The sequence below is a fragment of the Haemorhous mexicanus genome, chromosome 1 (genome assembly GCF_027477595.1).
Source record: "Haemorhous mexicanus isolate bHaeMex1 chromosome 1, bHaeMex1.pri, whole genome shotgun sequence".
Lineage (NCBI taxonomy): Eukaryota > Metazoa > Chordata > Aves > Passeriformes > Fringillidae > Haemorhous > Haemorhous mexicanus.
Genome location: NC_082341.1, coordinates 101,116,244 through 101,134,188, shown reverse-complemented (window position 1 = coordinate 101,134,188; position 17,945 = coordinate 101,116,244). Strand labels below are relative to the sequence as shown.

Genomic DNA, 17,945 nt, shown 5'->3' with positions numbered 1-17,945 from the left:
CATGAATAATTTTCTGAAATCAAAACTAAGTTAAAATAGGCTCTCTCTGAGGAGAAAAAATGCAGAAAAAATATTTACTTAAACTATCTACAGGCAATAAAACCATTAATGGATTTTTTCACTGTAAAATTGCTTTATACATATATACACATAAAAATGTATATACAGATATCTATGTTTATATATACACATATATAAACTGACAGACTAGCAGCTATCCATAGCTCCATTATAAACATCTGAAATTATGTTTATTAAGTGCTGATAAAAATTATGCTAAATGAAAAGTCTAAGAAAATACTCCAAAAAGTAAGTTCAATTTGAAAACATTAACTTTAGTGCTACAGAACCTCTAAATTTATCAATACTAACACACACTCTTCCTCCAACACTTCACAAGATTGGATGAAAAAAATTAACTGAAAACACATAGTTCCACATCTTGCTGACTTGAATTAAATGGCCAAGTTTTACATTCTATTTCACATGCTGGGGCTCTAACTTCTATTTCCATAAATAATAATTAAGAAATAAATAAATGAAATGCAAAAGCCATGCAAAGCACATGACTCTATCACGCAGCTGGAATTAAGACAGTTCTTGCTAAGGGCTGACTTAAATTCTGTCAAGAATAAGGAATTAACAGATTTTGCTTAGCTTGCAAAGCTAAAGTGGTCATCTGGCTTTCAGTTTTTTTAACATTCAAACCTGTTTCCATACAAGATGACATACAATTTGAGACCTAATGTGCATTTTAGCAATGTAACAAATAAAATGGAAAGCAACAGATGGTTCAATTGCTGTACAGATATGTTTACTTACCTCAGGTTTTTCTCTTAGACCCTAGTTGTGTTGTACTCAGACTCATGTTTGCTTAGAGACCCAATGAGGCAGAACCTGGAATGTTATGGCTATTTCATTCAAAATAATAGTGTTTGCGTAGAAGAAAAGAAATATATACATATAGATACTTTATAAACAGTACATTTTGATAATATGATAGATATTCATGAAGTAATTTACAGAAACTTAATGCAATGGGATTAAAATAACCAAATAACTTTCTTTTCTTTTTAAGAGAAAGAAATGCCTTAATGTGCAAAGAAAATATGGAGGACATGTAAACAATAACAAGAAATGCATAACTAATGCATGCAAGAGAAAACACAAATATATTTAAAAAGGGTTATGTATTCTTTTTCAAAAAAATTGTTCATAAATTTTTTGGGTTTCTTTTTCTTTTACTTGTAAACTTTTAATCATTCATATTTACAGTGATTCAAAGTGCAATATACAGAAGAAATAGCTCTTTTAATAAAAATATTCTGCTTGATTTTTCTTTTTTTTATTGTTTAGAAATACTCCCTTAAATTCATTTTTTATATGTAAATTTATATGTGTTCATTATGTTGTCTCCTGTCCTAATCTGTCTATCCATGTTTATTTGACTAACCAAAATACTGTGATCGATGGAACAGATACAGTAAAGTTTTGGAAATACTGTCATTCATTACAGAAAAGGTAATGTGCCATGAGGAAAGGGGCTTCCTTAACCCAAGACTCTGTTCCTCATTCTTGTGTCATGCACCAAAATGGACACATGTATCTTTAATTTATTGATGAATTTATTTAGAGATGGTTAGACCAACAGTGGATGATATTCAAGGCCACCTCAGTTACAAGGAAATGTAATGTGGCTGTTCCAAAAATCTAAATTCACACAATCTTCTTTGGTTTTTAAAAATTGTACCTGTTCTCTGTTGACCTATGTGTGTATGCATGAAGGTGTGGATAAAACAGTAAAAGAAAAAGAAAGAAAGAAAGTAGAAAGGTAAAACAGAGATACAGGATCCTTCAGGAAGGAGGAGCAGAGATGAGAAAGAGAGACAGAAGGAGATCGTATAATGGCATGTGCTATCAGGAAACAGAAATTTAAACAACAAATAAAGAAGAAAGAAAATATGTCTTTACTGATCAAAGACTGAATATGTTTGGGCAATCAAGTCCTCACACAATAGTTAGTCTTCATCAAAAATCTATTGATACTGACCGCTGAACAGCTTTATCATGTCTGGACAGCCTGTGACTTGTGGTTGGCACCTCTTCAATTTCGTCTATCTCGCACGCATCAGCAGCATCTTGTGAGTAGCTATGCTTCATGACAAGGATATTTCTCCTGTTCATGGGCTGAACAAGTGGTTTTACAGGCTGGGGTTGTATTTCTGTCAAGACAGAAGCATCTCTTGTGCTGAGGTTACTACGGCTGCCCTTAATACTAGACACTTGTGATCCACAGTGATGGTCATGAATGCATTTTGAAGAGGATCTCCGCAGTTTATGATAATTTTCAAAGTCATCTGCAACGTCAGCAAGGTCAGCTGTAGTCCCTGTCCCTCTAAGGGTGCATAACTCATAATGAGGAGGCTCAAACACCTCCTGGAACACTGTTTGATCAAAGTCTGCTTTCCTTTGGACAAATTTTTTACGAGGCTGCTTGATCTGTACTATAATAGAGATAACAATGAGGATGATCACAATGCAAGAAGTCACCCCAATTATAGTCCCACTGGTATTGGTAAGTTGGTCCAATAGGTTTGCTTTTCTCTTTTCTGTGTGACAGGGAATAAAAAAAAAAAACAAAACACAGCATTAATTGCAGTTCAAGAATAAAAACAACTATGATGGGTTCACAGATTACTGCAAGGCTGAGCCTAGTCTATTTCTGAGTTCACTTAATCAATCTCACCAACAAAAAAAAGAAAAGGGTAAGAAATCAGATATTTGTGAAATCCAAATAAGCAACACACAAATCCTTTGTGGGCCTATTCACTTGGAAACTTAGTTATTCAGGGTATATTGCAAGTTTAATTAAACAAAAAATTATTTCCATTTTTTTTAAAACACAAACACCATAACAAGCAGATGGCTTCAGTGTCACCTCTGAACTCCATTTGGCTGTTAAAGCCCCCAAGATTTTACAGATGTTCTCTTCATTATTTTCTCTCTCTCCCAGTAAATATATGCAGCTAGGACATTAGGTCTTATGAAAGAACAAGATTTTACAGGATTTAAGTCTAATATTTTTGAGCTGAGTGGGAATTTTGGCAGCATTCAATGAAAAAGCTAAATCAGGAGAAAATAGAATAGTTATTCAAATTTAGATTTCAGAAAGGAAAAAAAAAAGCCACCAAATTTGTGCAAGTTATTTCTGCTTTTCTTTCCCCTCTATTAATTACCAAAACCTTTCTAAACTGCCATAAAAAATCCAAAAGCTGATCATACCTACTACCCTTTACTCAGGAGCCTCTAATAAGTTAGTCAGCAAATTCTGTGTTGTGAATAAAGCAGAAAAATGAAATAAAATAATAAAATAAAACCAGTTTCCCCCTCCTCTTGTGCATCTTTCTCTGTGATTGGCTTTCACAAGGCTGCAGACACAAGGTGGTGACTGAGCCTTGTAGAAATTCAAGTTGAAAGTGCTTGCATCAGTCTCTCTCAGGCATAGAAAGACAACTGTGGTTAAGTTTCAACCCCCAGTTTAGCGTAATTTTTCCTGGCAACCTAGGACATATAAAAGGAATTAAGAAAAAACCTTTGAAATGGAAGTTATTGGCACCAAAACAGCAACATTCCTCTCTTCAAAATCTCATAGTTACCAAAACTCTACAGTAGATCTTTGTCTAAGCTTGCAGATACACTCACTATTTCTCTAATTGACTGACATAGACTCTGGAGAAAAAGCAGAGTTAGAAAAAGCAACACTGCAGCAAACAACATTTTTGCTGGAATCAGCAAACCTCCTTTTTGTAGTCAGAAAAATAAGGGAGGATAAATGCACAAGACCAGATAAAAGATACTTGATGAAGGAAAGATGAAAATCATTCTGGAAATTGAAGAGCAATGAAGGTTTTCTGTTTTCCACTATTGTGAAGAACTAGAGAATGAATAATCATTTCCCAATTGTCTGTTTAGTTTCTTTGAAGAATATTATGCTATGCCACAGTTTAGCTGTGTTCTTTTGAAGTATATGTTTTCATTTGTGTTTTACCCTCTTGCACTGCTTGTCAGGGTTTTACAGGCTTCAGTAGATTTATGGGCTGACTGCTAATCCACTTCATTCTGAATTTTTTTTCTTGATTGGTTCCTAAATTTGGCATATCCCATGCTTTCAGGAACAAATCTGCAGTAGGGGGGAGACAGGGGGATACAAGACAGAAGTTAACTCTCTCCATAGCCTGCAATGCAAGTTTGGTAAGCTCTTTTCCCTGAAGACAACACAGATGCTGTTTTGAGGCTTGTTTGTTTGGTTTCTGTAACAGAACATCAGAAATATTTAGAAACCATTGTCAGTAAATGGGTAGGAGCATCACTCCCTGCCTATGAAATAAATATTACATCTGATTTCCAGATGTAATATTTACGAGCTTGTTTCTTTGCACTTCAATTTCACTAGATTATAGATAGATTTCATTGCTTTCTTACGGTGTTAATTCCACCTTCCTTTATAAGACTACTATTATGGGCATAGCAAGCAGCTGAAAGACACCTGCTACTCATATATTACTCCACTACAAAGGCAACTATGACAAAGGAACCTAAATATTACATTTAATTATACTTTAGATTGTATGGAAAGCAGAGACCAAGTGATCAGAATGCCTCCCAGAAGTGCACAAACAGACAGCAGGACACAACCAATGCAACACCAGAGAAAAAAAATGAAAACACTGAAAGTAAAATCCACTGGCATTTTTTTACCTTCCTTCATTTTCTCTATTGCTTAATGTATGCTCTCTCTGAATTAGTCTTCTGAGCTTTCACCCATTTGGCACATACTTAGCAAGAAACTGAAGATTATATGCTGTATCTCATGCAGTGCAAATGACAACTTTTTCAATTCTACATGTTACCTTTGCAGTGGTTTTCATCCCAGGGATACACACAGTTCTGGAGTCCATTGCAGACCAGTGTATTATTTATACACATATTACTGTGGCAAAAGAATGTGTTGGCTTCACAAGGGGCTAAATATGAGAGAAATGATAAATGACATTAAATTAGCAAATCATTCAGCTCTCCTCTACAAACACATCTAGGAGTGGACATGTATTCTGTAATAGAACAAAGCTATACAACATGTGTTCCTTGTGCATATTAAATATTTGACATGCAGCATGGAGAGCCCTCAAGTCACAGATTGTTTATTATTCCGTGGCAAGAGGTTCTCAGTTTCGTCTGAAATGACTGAACCTTCCCCTGGTATGACTGTCCTGGATATAGTGGGTTGGATTCCAAACATTTTTGGGAAGTCTCTGATTTATTATTAACAGTTTAACCACAGATCCAAAACATATCACCCTATGGCTGCTACAAAAAGAGTTAACTTCATCCCAGATTGATCCAGTGAGTGACAGATAACATCTTTTAAAGTTTTTGCTGAAACCTCAATTTTATAAGAAAACTTGTGCCACTCAAAGAAGATGAGTACTTGATGGTGCATATCAATTGTGTCTGACCATTTATACACAGAGGAAGTAAAATTATTCCCAAAACCTTTTAGTCATAAAAAAGGCTACAGTTAAGAAGCACCCTTTTGTTTACAAGTGTGAAGAGCCTAGAAGAACCACACAGATTAAAGCTGCAGGAAGATGGTGTTACTGATGGCCATGTATTATGTTAAGAAACTGCCTGAAAGCCTTTGGAAGGTATTGAAGATGCTGCTAAACTGTGGTGTTTATGGAAGTATTGGGAGATCATTAGGTGTTGGGTTGTGAAGCTATTGCTCTAAAAGTGCATAATATAGTAGAGACAAATTGCTCCTCATATCTCTTCTTTAAATGAGAAAAAACTTCTGTAACTTAGAAGAGCTACAAACTTTGTCAGTGTTAAATTGCCAAAAATGAACACCTTATGTATTTTTTTAGTTCAAAGAACCCAAAAGTGTTAATATAATTATTTTTAAGGGAAAGAGGAATAATAAACTAAGACTCCTAGCTAATCAGAAAGCACTTATGATGCTCATATTACTAATACTTCGAGTTTGACACTTCATAGAAATTGTTCTCCTCTGCAACTTTAGAAGCAGTTCCTATGACAACATAAATGCATAGCAGAGAGAATGGTTTAGTGGTTTGCAAATGAAGGACAATACAAAGGATTTGTATTGCAGAACTTAATGAATCAATAGATCATGTCAATAATTCTACTAACCAATATTGTTTCAGTTAAAATGTCCATAACTGGCATATTTGGAACAGTTATGGTGTGTTAAGCAAAGAGTAAACACCATCAAAATCAAAAAGCACACCCCAAACATGCAACCACTCACCCAGATATAACACTATATATATACTGTACCTCTTAGCCAGAAGAAATCAACCAGCCTGTCCACTGTTCAAATTTTGTTTTTAAATCTGGTATACCATCTCCTGAGGTGCAGGGAGCCTGGTCACATTTTAAGTTTGTTACAGAAAGGATTCTACTTTATGCTGGGCAGATCAGAAGAGCACATGTGAATATTAGAGAGGGAAGATATTTAGGGACAGCCCTTATCTATCTGTTGCTGTCATTTGGGGACAATGAAGGCTGAGCCTGGAGGATGCTGTGCCACATCATGATGTGACACATCACTCAGATAACACATCAAAGGCATAATCGTCCTTTCACACTCTAGCTGCAATCCCTGTTTCCAGGCAAGGTGAGGATCTTTTAGGATGTTTCCCACATGCAGAAACAGCCTCACTGCCTACTCTGAGTAAAAAGAAGTGAGAAACCTAGGAAGATCTAAAGAGGCATCAATTCAAAATACAGTGTACCAAAAAAAAGACCCAAATATCAAACAGAGAAACTTCAAGGAGTGACACAGGAAAAATGGGGACATATTAAAAACAAAAGCAAACAAACAAACTTTGCAGGATTAAGATAGGTTATGCGATGAAACCCACAAAAGAAACAAACCAACCAACCAAACAAACAAAAAAACCCTGACCAAAATGCCAAAAAACTTTCAGAGTGGAATGAAGGATCATAGAAGTGAAGTCAGAAGGACAGAGTGCTGTCTGAATTCAGAAGTATAGTGGTGATAAGTAGAAAAGGAGAACTAAAGGAAGGTAGCAAGGAAGTGAAAATAAGACAAAGAAAGAGAGGAGTCTATGGGAAAAAACAATGTCAATTGGTTATTTTATTCTTCACTAAAAGAAATAGAGAGATCTTCCATCAAATGAAAAAAATATTGGGAAATGTTTCATAGATTAGAGAAAAATAAAGAGCAATAAAAAAGACCTTTTTTCAGATGTAAGAATGAATAATTATGCAAAAAGGTGACAGGGACATCTGGAAAAGAAAAGGAAGAGAAAGAGGGAAAAAAGAATGAAAATTTAAGTTTTCTTAAATTGTGCTGTTGAATGGTGGAGGAAGAAAAATCGTATGTGAATAAATATGTCAAAACAAGATGAATAGTGAAGCAAAACTATTTCAGAACCAGTATAGAAAACTTAGCATGAGAGAAAACCAAATGTAAGATTCAGAAAACTAATGACAAACAACCCCCCCCTTGTTCATGTTTGTAAAATTAAAATAGCCAGGTTCTCTCTGTGGTTCCATGAACGTGGAGTGATTAAACTGGACAAGAAGTCAATATGTTTCCCCTACTCTAATTAAGGTATCTTTTTTGAATGAATGAAAGCACAAAGAGAAGCTGAAAACTTGTCAGTCCTGTTGTACATTGGGAAAATTTGCTTTCTTGCCCAAAAAAAGGCACAGCAAAGGATTCTCGGGATGCTACATCAAGGACATTCTAGTAATAAAATAAAGAAAAATGAACCGATGGTAAACCAGATTCTTTAACAGCAAGATGGATCTGGTCCTGATGCAGTCTTAAAGCTGTTACAGAACCCAGAATGACAGTGGAACCAAGCAGTATGTGACAGCAAGCTTGTGGATGTTTCCACAAAAGGAAACTACTGCTATCATTACCTTCAACTAGATAAAGCAGCACAAGCCTCTCTACACACCAGAAGCCATCCTCTATCACTCCGTGGTCTCCCCCATCACTTTATAAATGCCCTTTATATCCGAGGAGAGCAGGAATGCAGAGAGCTCACCCAGGTGAGGAGCCGAGTGACTTTTTGGTCATGATTAGTGGAAAGCCCAGTGGAAAGCTACCAATATTGTACTTTGTGTCTGGACTACTTGATGAGGAGCAAGCAGTCAATGAAATCTTCTTCAGGCAGCTGGAAGTAGCCTCACAATCACAGGCCCTGGTCCTTACAGGGATTTGAACCACATGATATCTCTGGAGGGCAACACAGCTGTCAGGGTCTCTAGCTGGTCAAAATGACCCTGAGAAAAGTCGGAAAGTCCCTTTTCCCAGCCCGGTGCTTGAAGAAGGAGTCAGGGCTCTTCATTTCTTGGTCTCAAGGTTGTTTATTGTGTCTTATCTATAAAATTATTTCTCCTGTCTTTCCAAGGTCCACTCAGCAAGAAAGTCAGAGGCACTCTGCCTGCCCTTGCCGTGGTGTTATGTCTTTATACTAAAAACTACGTGTAACATGTTTACAATTACTTTTCAATACCCATCACCTATGTTAGACAGTGAGCTTCTACTCTAAACCAATCTAAAAGTGCCAACATCACAGTGGAAGATGGAGGCCAAGAACCAGAAGGAGTAAGGCAGGACATGCTCTGATTGCTCCATCTTGCCCCCTGAACCCCCATTCTAAAACTTCAAAATCTACTTTTTTACCCTTTGATAAATTCACTATCATTCTACTTATTTTGTCGTGGCTTGCAGATCTTCATCTAAGGTTGGTAACTTGCTCCACGGGTCATAATCAAAACCACAGGCATTTTGGGCTCTGTGCCAGGGTCTCTGAGACCCCTGGCAGGGGTCTTGGCTGCTCAGGACAGCCAGAGGGATGTCCTGAGTCCTCCACAGCAGGGTGCAAGCAAGCCAGGAAGTTTCCAGAGTGCATTGATAACTTCTTGTTACAGCTAATCCCAGAGCTGATGAGGGTAGTTCTGCTGTTCCTCATACTTTTATGAACAAGAATCAGTTGGGAAGGTGAATGTCAGGAGTGTGAGATGATGGAGTTTGGGATGCTTCAAAGAAGGAACAAACCAAAAAGCACAATCATAATTCTGGGCCTCAGAAGAGCAAAAGTTCGCTGTTGAGGGGTATGGGTGGACAAATGCCATGAGAGGTGGTCCTAGAAGTTCAAGGAGAGTTGGTTGATTCTGTAAGATCACCTCCTCCAAGCTCAGCTGTTGAATACCTAGAGTGCCCGAAAATCAAGTGAAGGTAGCAGTTACGGATGGACAATGAGCTCCTGACTAAGCTCAAAGTTAGACAGGATACATATAAGTGGTGGCAGTAGGGCAGCATCATCCCAGCAGAAATATGACTGCTCTGAGTGGAAGGAGCTGAGGTTAGGGAAGGTTCCACCAACTGGACAGACATGAACTCCTGGGTCCTATTGCGATGCCCCCAGTAGGTGACTCACATCATTGTGAAGCCACTCTTGATTATCTCTGAAAAGTCCTGCTGACTGGGGCCTCAATGGGCAGGACAAACAGGATCTTCAAGCAGATCAACAAAAGGAAATGTAAAGTCCTGTGCCTTGGGAGGAATAATTTCATGCTCCAGCATGTGCTGGGGACTGACTGACTAGAAAGCAAGCTTGCAGAAAAGATTCTAGTATGCAATAAGGTCACCTTGAAAATCACCCTGAGCCAGCAATGTGCACTTGTGGCCAAGAAGACCTCCACTGTCCTGAGCTGCATTAAAAACAGAATTGTCAGCAGGCTGAGAGGTTTGATGCTTCCCCTTTATTTAGCACTGGAGAGATCACATCTGCAGTGCTGTGTCAGGTTCTGGGCTCCTCTGCACACAAGGGACTCAGATGTCTGCAGTGAGCCCAGCAAGAGGCCATGAAGGCCCTTAAAGGCTTGAGATATTGGAGGTGAGAGGAGAGACTGAGAAAGCTGGGACTGTTTTGAGCAGGCTCTTGTCAGTGCATCCAAACACCCACTGGGAGGGAGTGAAGAACGCAGAGCCAGACTCTTCTCAGCAATGCCCAGTGACAAGACAGGAAGCAATGAGCACTAATGGAAATACAGAAAATTCCCTTTAAATGCAAGAACTAACTTTTACTTAGGGGCTGGTCAAACAGCCTCTGTGCAAGATCTGCTTTACCAAGTGATATTGTGGTGTTTCCATCACTGATGATATTCAAACCCAGCTGGGTACAGCCCTGAGCCACCTGCTGTAGCTGACCCTGCTTAGAGCAAAAGGTTGTGACTAGACCATATCCTGGAGTCCCTTCCATCCCTTTCCATGGCTCTCTAAAAAAAAAGGTGACTTCATATTTAAATTAAAAGTAACAGCTGGGAACACACAATTGTATTATTTCTCCTGTCTCAAAGCTGCCTTAAGTCAAGCTCTACCAAGGTACTGGCCTAGAAGTGGAATAGCATATTCAGAAAGATGAACAATTCATAATAATTATAGCACAACTGAGAAAATTTGAACTACACATATAATTCAACCTGACATATTTTGACAAAGTCTCTAATAAATTCTTTGATTTTTATGATTTTTATAGCAAAAAAATGCTATATTCTACACTTAATCACTAACTAAAGAAAATTTTTATGAAAGGTTCTTTTTCTAGTTTGTAATTGAACCAATAATTATTTTTATATAAAATAATATTTTTTATAAAATCCTATATATGCTATTAAAAATACCAAACATTTTCATTCTGCATTATTTTTAATGAAAATATTTTCTTTTGATGGCTGTGAGTGCTATGTGTAAGAATACCTTGTATCATAATATTCAAACAAATTTTATATTTCTTGAATTCATTATAATGCAACATTTCCTGCTTTACAACAGCTATTTACACTGAACACAAGATGGTGCTCTCATCCTAGAAGATATATAAGCATGTTAACAGGAATAGACATGCTATCCCAGCCTCTTTCAGATATAGGAAACCAAGGCTTAAAGACCCCAGCTGTAACCGTAACAAGCCTCTTTATGTTACCAAGAATGTAAATATGTTCCGTTTCTAGTACAAATTAGGAGATTGTTATATTATTTGTATTTCCAGAAGGTTTCCAGCACAGTATTCAAAAAAGCTTCTGTTTGGTGTTTGAAGGTTACTGCTTTCAAAATTCTTAAAAATTGAACCAACCTAGTAGCTTATAGTTCCTTACTATAGGAAGGTTTTAGAAATGCATACGCCCATAATCTACACTTTTTAGTTTATTAAAAAACCCCTAATATTGTAATCCTGAAGAGCCCTAAGGCAGAGAAACATAAAGTGTAATAGTTCTTCCATATTCCATCCTTACAAAGCTACATGAAATAAGAGCAGTCATAATTTACATTTTTAAAAAAGTTATCCTAGTTTCACTCAGAGAACAAAATAAATCATCACAGGTAAAGCATTCCAGTTTATGCTATAAAATTACAGAATTTGTAAATCAGTATAGAAATTAAATATTCCATTAATAATTATTAAATCATTGTGATATTATTACATAAATAACAAAACACACTATCTCTGTGCATTAAGAATCATTTTGCTGGGCATTGCAGGATATTCTGGATATCAACTGCAGTCATGGGCAGGCCAAAATATTTTTACAAGATGGAGCTAAGAGCAGATCAGCTATGGAACTGGTGTGTAGCCTGGCTGCTCCTCTTCAGTGCAGTGCTTTCTGCAGTGTAATTCTCACTATTTCTCAGCACCATCCACAGTTAGTGCAACTCCTTTTCTTCCAGGGTGTGAACTAGCTCAGCCAGCCAGCTTGGGTGTCTATGCTGCACTTCACTGAACTGTGTGGATTTACCCTTTGAGCCTGTTACAAGGCAGGGATTTCAGGCCAGGATGGGATAATCTTAGACAAATTTCCTACCCTACTTGTTATTTTTAAGCCTATCTCTCTCCCTCCTCTCTCCCCGTCCTTTCTTGTCATAACATTTTTGAAAGGTCTTGCTTCCTCCTAGGGGTGAATGGGAAAACACTGAAATCTTAACAATGGTTAGATGTGAGAAACATTTTACACTGAAGTTGTTGGAAATTTCACACCTACTCCTCCGCTCCTCAAGATAGCTCATTGCATCATGCTCTGCACACACAAATTCTTTAGGCACAGATCATTTGGATTTTCCCATTGTTCTTTAATGAAAAATAAGACTTTCCTCCATAAGAGAAGGAAAATTTAAATTTTTCAGATGTTCCTTGAATCATCTTTGAAACTGAAGAAGTTTTCTATCAGTCTCTTTAAGGAAAAATATTTATTGAGAGACAATTTCACTTGCTTTATTAAAATTATAAAATTAAGATTGTTATAGCACTGTGCACTACAAGAATATTATTTGCCACTAATAAAAAAAGGCTTGTAAAATACAGCTGTTAGAAATTTGAAAATGAGATGGGCTTAATAGTGATGCTTTCTCAGTCACCTTCAGGCAGCTCTGTTAAAGATAAATGTAACTTTTTTGGGTAGTTAATATCATATACAGATCAATAATCTAGTCTTTCAAAAACACCTATATGTGGTTTCATGTTGTTTTGTTCAGGGTTTTTTTGATATACAAACTCACCAGAGAATGGCAGGTCAGGAGCCTGTGCTCAGAGCTCCAGCCTGTGTTCTGTTAATACACTCTGGGCACCACAAAGAATTATTTTGTTCAGGGTCAGAGAGTCACTGGGATGCTTAGCCAGTGAGGGTTTTTCACTGGAGATAGCTGCAAATAGCACAGAAGGGAAGAAAATCACAGATGAGTGCTCACCAGTAACGAGGCAATCCCAGTGGTTTCTTTTGAAAATATTAGTGTGGAAGCAGAGACCAAAACCAGCAAAGCTGCAATCTGTTTACATGCCTAAGTCCTTGCAAAGAGAAACTGCTTCTTCACAGGTTGCACTAAACAGCTTGCTGTTCCCTTTTTCAGTGCTTCCCTTAGCTTTGCCACAAAAACACAGTCCCTAGTGCTGCATACCTGCAGTCCCTCTTCCCCATTAAAGAACTGCCCATTCTGGGTGATCCTCTTCAAGTCTGTAAATAAGGATTTGAGTGCTGTTACTTGATCAAGCTGGGCACTACTCTTCTAAGCATGGCCTTAGACTTCCGTCCAAATATAGGTTTTGTTCATAAAAATAAAATAAGAATGACAGAACTTGTGCTTCATTAGGAAAGTTGCACGTGACAGGGCTCTAAAAACAGACTTTGAGCTCAAAGGGACAACAAGAGAAAGAATGAAGTCTGTTTGGTCTGGGGTTTCTGGTGCAGGGTTATGGGCACAGAAGGAAGCTGTGCTACCAAAGAGCAGTCAGAGGTGAGGAAGTGAACTTCTTGTCTCCTGTGCATGCAGAGGGTTTTTCTCTTATGCCATATGCCCTGGTTCTACAAATCTGCTTTTAGGCTAAAGCGTTGGTGTGTCTGCTGAGGAGCAGCTCTTTGAAGAAGCTGTAGGTGTAGCATGTCTGTCATTAATCAGGCTGGAGATCACTCTTCAATCATGGAAAATGAAATGAACATTTAGTCAGTGGGTGAGAAAACAAAGACTCATTTTTCAAGTCTTCTTACCAGATGAACAGACACCTTCTGATTATACCAGATTTGTGTTTACCTTTTACTGATTGTTATATTAATTTGTTGGATATTTAAAATCTAGTGTAAAAGTGAATCCCATGCACAAAATTATGATCATGGTTAGAAGATATCTTAAAAAATAAAAAGGTAAGGACACAAAGAGTCAAACCCCAAAATGACAGTTGGAATATTTAATTATGCTGACAATGAAATATCAGAGCATCACTATAAATTATCATCTATTAAGAATTAATCAGTTATTAAGAGTTACTTAGAGCTCAACTACTATTTTGACAATGATGAGAATCATTCCTGATTTTCTGGTGCAGGAAATTTAACAACCTCATGCATTGTATGCCTTTCCTGAAGACATATTTATAGCACTGTTGCTCTGAAAGAATCACTGTGAGAGTTTTGGGAACTTATAAAACCACTCTTTAGATGCCAACAAAAAAATGCATACATATTTTAAATGGATTTGGAAGACACTGATTGAAACATATAGAAACAATCATAGAAGAAATCTCTTTAAGATTTCTCTGTTCTGCACAAATGTCAAGTCCCCAAGAAATGGGTCTGCAACTGGAATAAACACCTAATAGACTTACACTGAAAGAAAACAAGGCTCAGGCTTAGTAGCCTGTCTCTACAAGTACCATTTCCAGTACACAGAGCCATGTGTAAGGGAAAACTCTCAGTCTCAACAGCCTAACTCCTCACTGAGGAGAGGAACTATAGGAGCAACAGATTACAACACCTCCTGGTCATTCCCACAGGAACAGAAAATACTTTGTCACTCTTTACCACAGGCATTACTGCAACATAATTGTAATCTTCTGTTTTGTTCCTTTCTCAGCTCTATATAAACAAAAGAGAACTTTTTCCTCTTTTTTTGTCCCAGAATAGACACACAGGTGTCTGTTCCCTGATGCACATCTCCCTGAATGAGGTCTGACATTCCTTCTCTTCCATGCAGATGATCTAATTATCCCCACACGCTGCTGAAAGACGTTGCAGTTTACATGCCATGAGCTGTGTCTCAGAGTGTGTCTCTCTGACATCTGTTCTAGCCAGCTCCTGACAGCCAGCACCAGTGTGTGGCATAGGGCAGCACTTAGGGACAACTGACAAGACACAGAAAATGCCATTTGCCTCACTTTTAAATCTTTAAAGTTAATTCCCAGCATTAAAATCACAGATGCATTTTCTATTTTTTATGAGCAGGCAATGTAGACATATTTCAAAGTATTATTTAGCCTTTAATAAATTTTCAGCTTTTAGTGAGCAATGACTCCTCAGAGCAAATTTACAGAAAGAACATTATGCTAGTATTTTAAATTTCTCAGAATATTTTTTAGTATAAACTATCATCTGCTTACAAGAAAGGAGTAGCTTATAAGATGTAGCATGTCAGGTAAATATATTAGGAATATTGTAAGAGAAAAAAACTGCCACATTTTTCCTTATTATCCTTTAAAATTTGAGAGCTTTGCAAACATACACTTATTCAAACCTTCGTTTCAAGTTAGTCATCATAATGCTTCACTCTCCAGCTCTTTATACGCTGTGAACCTCCGGTGCCTATGCAGTTGTTTCTAAGGTAACAGATCAAGATGCCTTGTGAAAAAAATGAATCAGATCTTGAATATTCAAGACATCTCCAGTTGCAGAAATGAGAAAAGGGCAGTAGCAACTCAACCAAGGGTGCTCAGTGTCTTTTAACCCCAGCCTGATTTGCAGACAAGAGTAATATAATCCACCCTAAAGCTGCTAATGTGAGAGTACAGCAGTGCATGCAGTTTCAGGCATGTAAAGTGTCAGAAATTTTTTAATCAGAGACATAATTAAGGAATTACGGAGGCTGTTCTCAACAGAGACTCGTTGCCTCATTGCAGGGTACACACACACAGAATACAGATGAAGAAAGTGTTTGGTGGGTTGAACCTTCATTCCAACCACTGACAGTCACAAAGAAATCTTTCTTTCTGTCAGACACATGATGCACAAACCAAAAACACATTAAAAATAAACATGAACCAGTACATGAAAATAAATGCACCTTTCTCAAGAGGACAAATATGTATTATTCCTATCAAAGGACACAAATAGATGTCTTTCACAGGTCTTTCGAAGGATTATCTGGGTCAATAGTTTTCAGTGAATGGAGCTATTGGGTTTTGTTGAGGGATTTTTGTGGTTTGTTTGATTGTTTCTTTTCTTAAACTGGCTAGAACTACATTTTGTTTCTTTTACAGGCTATATTGCTTCTTATCTGAGCCCAGATTTCATATAAAAATATAAACATAAGTAAGGCACATAAAGAGAATATTAAACAAAATATGAAAGGTTTTTAGAAAGCTTTTGTTGCTACAAAAAAACCCTAAACTCTTTGCTTAACAATATCTGACACATATGTTCATTGCCATACGCACACACCCACTACCTGTGCTAAAATAATCATAAGGTATTCTTCAAATGCATATCATAATGAGATCTGAAAAATCAAATTCAGAGAAAATTATCTGACTTGATAAAAACTTTCAGAGTTTTATTATTTTCCATGTTGTGTAAGGAAAAACTTTCATGTAGTTTGGAGATCAGACAAAAGTCACAGTTTTATGACTGGATGTGACCACTTGTACCTTTTTTGTTGGTTTTGATTCTTGTGGTCCGTCTACTGCATTAAAAAATATTGCTCACTACGAATGCTTGGAATCAAAACTGGTTGAATATTTATATAGCTTGTTTGGCAATATATTTCAGTGACTGCTCTGCATGAAGAAAATATTAACAGATTTTGGGACTTGTATCATTGAACAAACTGAAAGGAAGATGCATTGATTAGGGTCTTACGTTCTTGGAAAGATGTGAAGAGCATCTGGAATCGGCTGTTCCGGCTGCCTTCGTCTGCCCACATGCGGATCACACCCAGGCCTGTCCTCAGCATCACATCATTTGCAACTGTGCTGCAAAACTTTGCCTTCAAATCCTCCACCGAGCTGCTTCCGTCATACACTGCTACAAAATTCCTTTTGCATTCATTGGAATTCTGCATCTCGTAGTCCAAAAATCGTAAATAGATCTATAAATCAATCAAACAATAAAGGCAATATGTACAGACATTTGAGAATGACTGAAAAAACATGAAGCAACTTTGCTCTACATTGCAGGAGAAAGAGTACACAACAATTCCATCAAAATAATTTTTCTGGAGCTGGTGATCCATAGGGCACTTCCTCGGAAAGTCATTAATATGCAAACTGAGCACTGTTTCTACTTCCTGGTATTTTGTCTTGCTTCCAAGTAGAATGTCTCAGAAGATCTAGATATTTCTTTGTTCTTACCCACAGTAAAGTCCTAATTTGCAAATATATACTTTTTTTTTCAGAAGTATGAGCAATGGTTCTTCAAGCTGAAGGACAGATAAGCTAGAAATTTCTTCTTTTACTTCTTGGCACAATATTGCTCTATTACATGACTGACATGTGAAATAATAAGGCAAATCATTGTTGCTCCCTCCCCAGAGTCAATGTGTCATCTCATACATTTCTGCAACACTGATTCAGGAAGTGAGAATCTGAGAGACAGACAGAACTCCATCATTAATCTTTTTATGTTTCCACAAGGACCTGGCCACCATCTCAGCTCTTTTAAACAAAGCATTATGGTATAGATTTTCATAATTTAACTGGCTTGAAATCAAGCATATTTTGTGTAAGCTCCTAGAAACCTATGTCTCTTGCATGCAAGTTAATAGTCTCACAATGTAAAAGATATATTGCCCTTTGCAAAGAACTCTTTAAATCTACCTAAAAAGAAGCAGGGGTGAGGATAAAAGACTATAATTTGATATTCAAGTGTATATGGATTTCAGGGAAAACCACCAATTTTAAAAGCAATTGATTATAAAAGCAACATCAAATATTCAATTCACAGAGAAGGCAAGTACTATTTTCAATAGATGAATGATACATAATCAAACTGCCAAGGGTACTCCTGAGATTTCAGGAGAATGATACAGAAAGGTGAATTAGGGCAGAAATTGTATAAAAAGGCAGTAAGCATACACAGCATAGAGCTGTATGCACCTTCACTTGAAAAAATTACTAAAAAAAGAAACCCCACGGTATTAGACATCAAATATACTTATTTCCAAACAATTTTATTGACTTCAGGTATTTTTTATATGCATAGAACAAATGTTTTATAACCTCCTCTGCTTTTGCAAAAAGTTCACAAGCAGTGCATATCCTAGTAGCAACAAGCCTCATAATTTCACCTCATTAATATAATCAAACTCTTACAGTTTTAGAATTATGTGCTCTCAAGCAGTCTGCTGC

The 17,945-nt window shown here is 37.1% G+C and overlaps 1 protein-coding gene across 1 annotated transcript in view; it reads right to left on the bottom strand.

The window, feature by feature from the left end:
* Positions 1 to 836: 836 nt before the first annotated feature.
* The window catches only part of NETO1 (neuropilin and tolloid like 1), a 61,106-nt gene continuing 43,997 nt past the window's right edge, over positions 837 to 17,945 (bottom strand). Inside the window, exons 7-10 of the mRNA XM_059853103.1 lie at positions 16,459 to 16,687; positions 4,911 to 5,024; positions 2,051 to 2,609; positions 837 to 897 (exon numbers count right to left, since the gene is read on the bottom strand). Of these exons, the coding sequence (XP_059709086.1) occupies positions 837 to 897; positions 2,051 to 2,609; positions 4,911 to 5,024; positions 16,459 to 16,687 (963 nt within the window). The remainder of the gene's footprint in view (positions 898 to 2,050; positions 2,610 to 4,910; positions 5,025 to 16,458; positions 16,688 to 17,945) is intronic.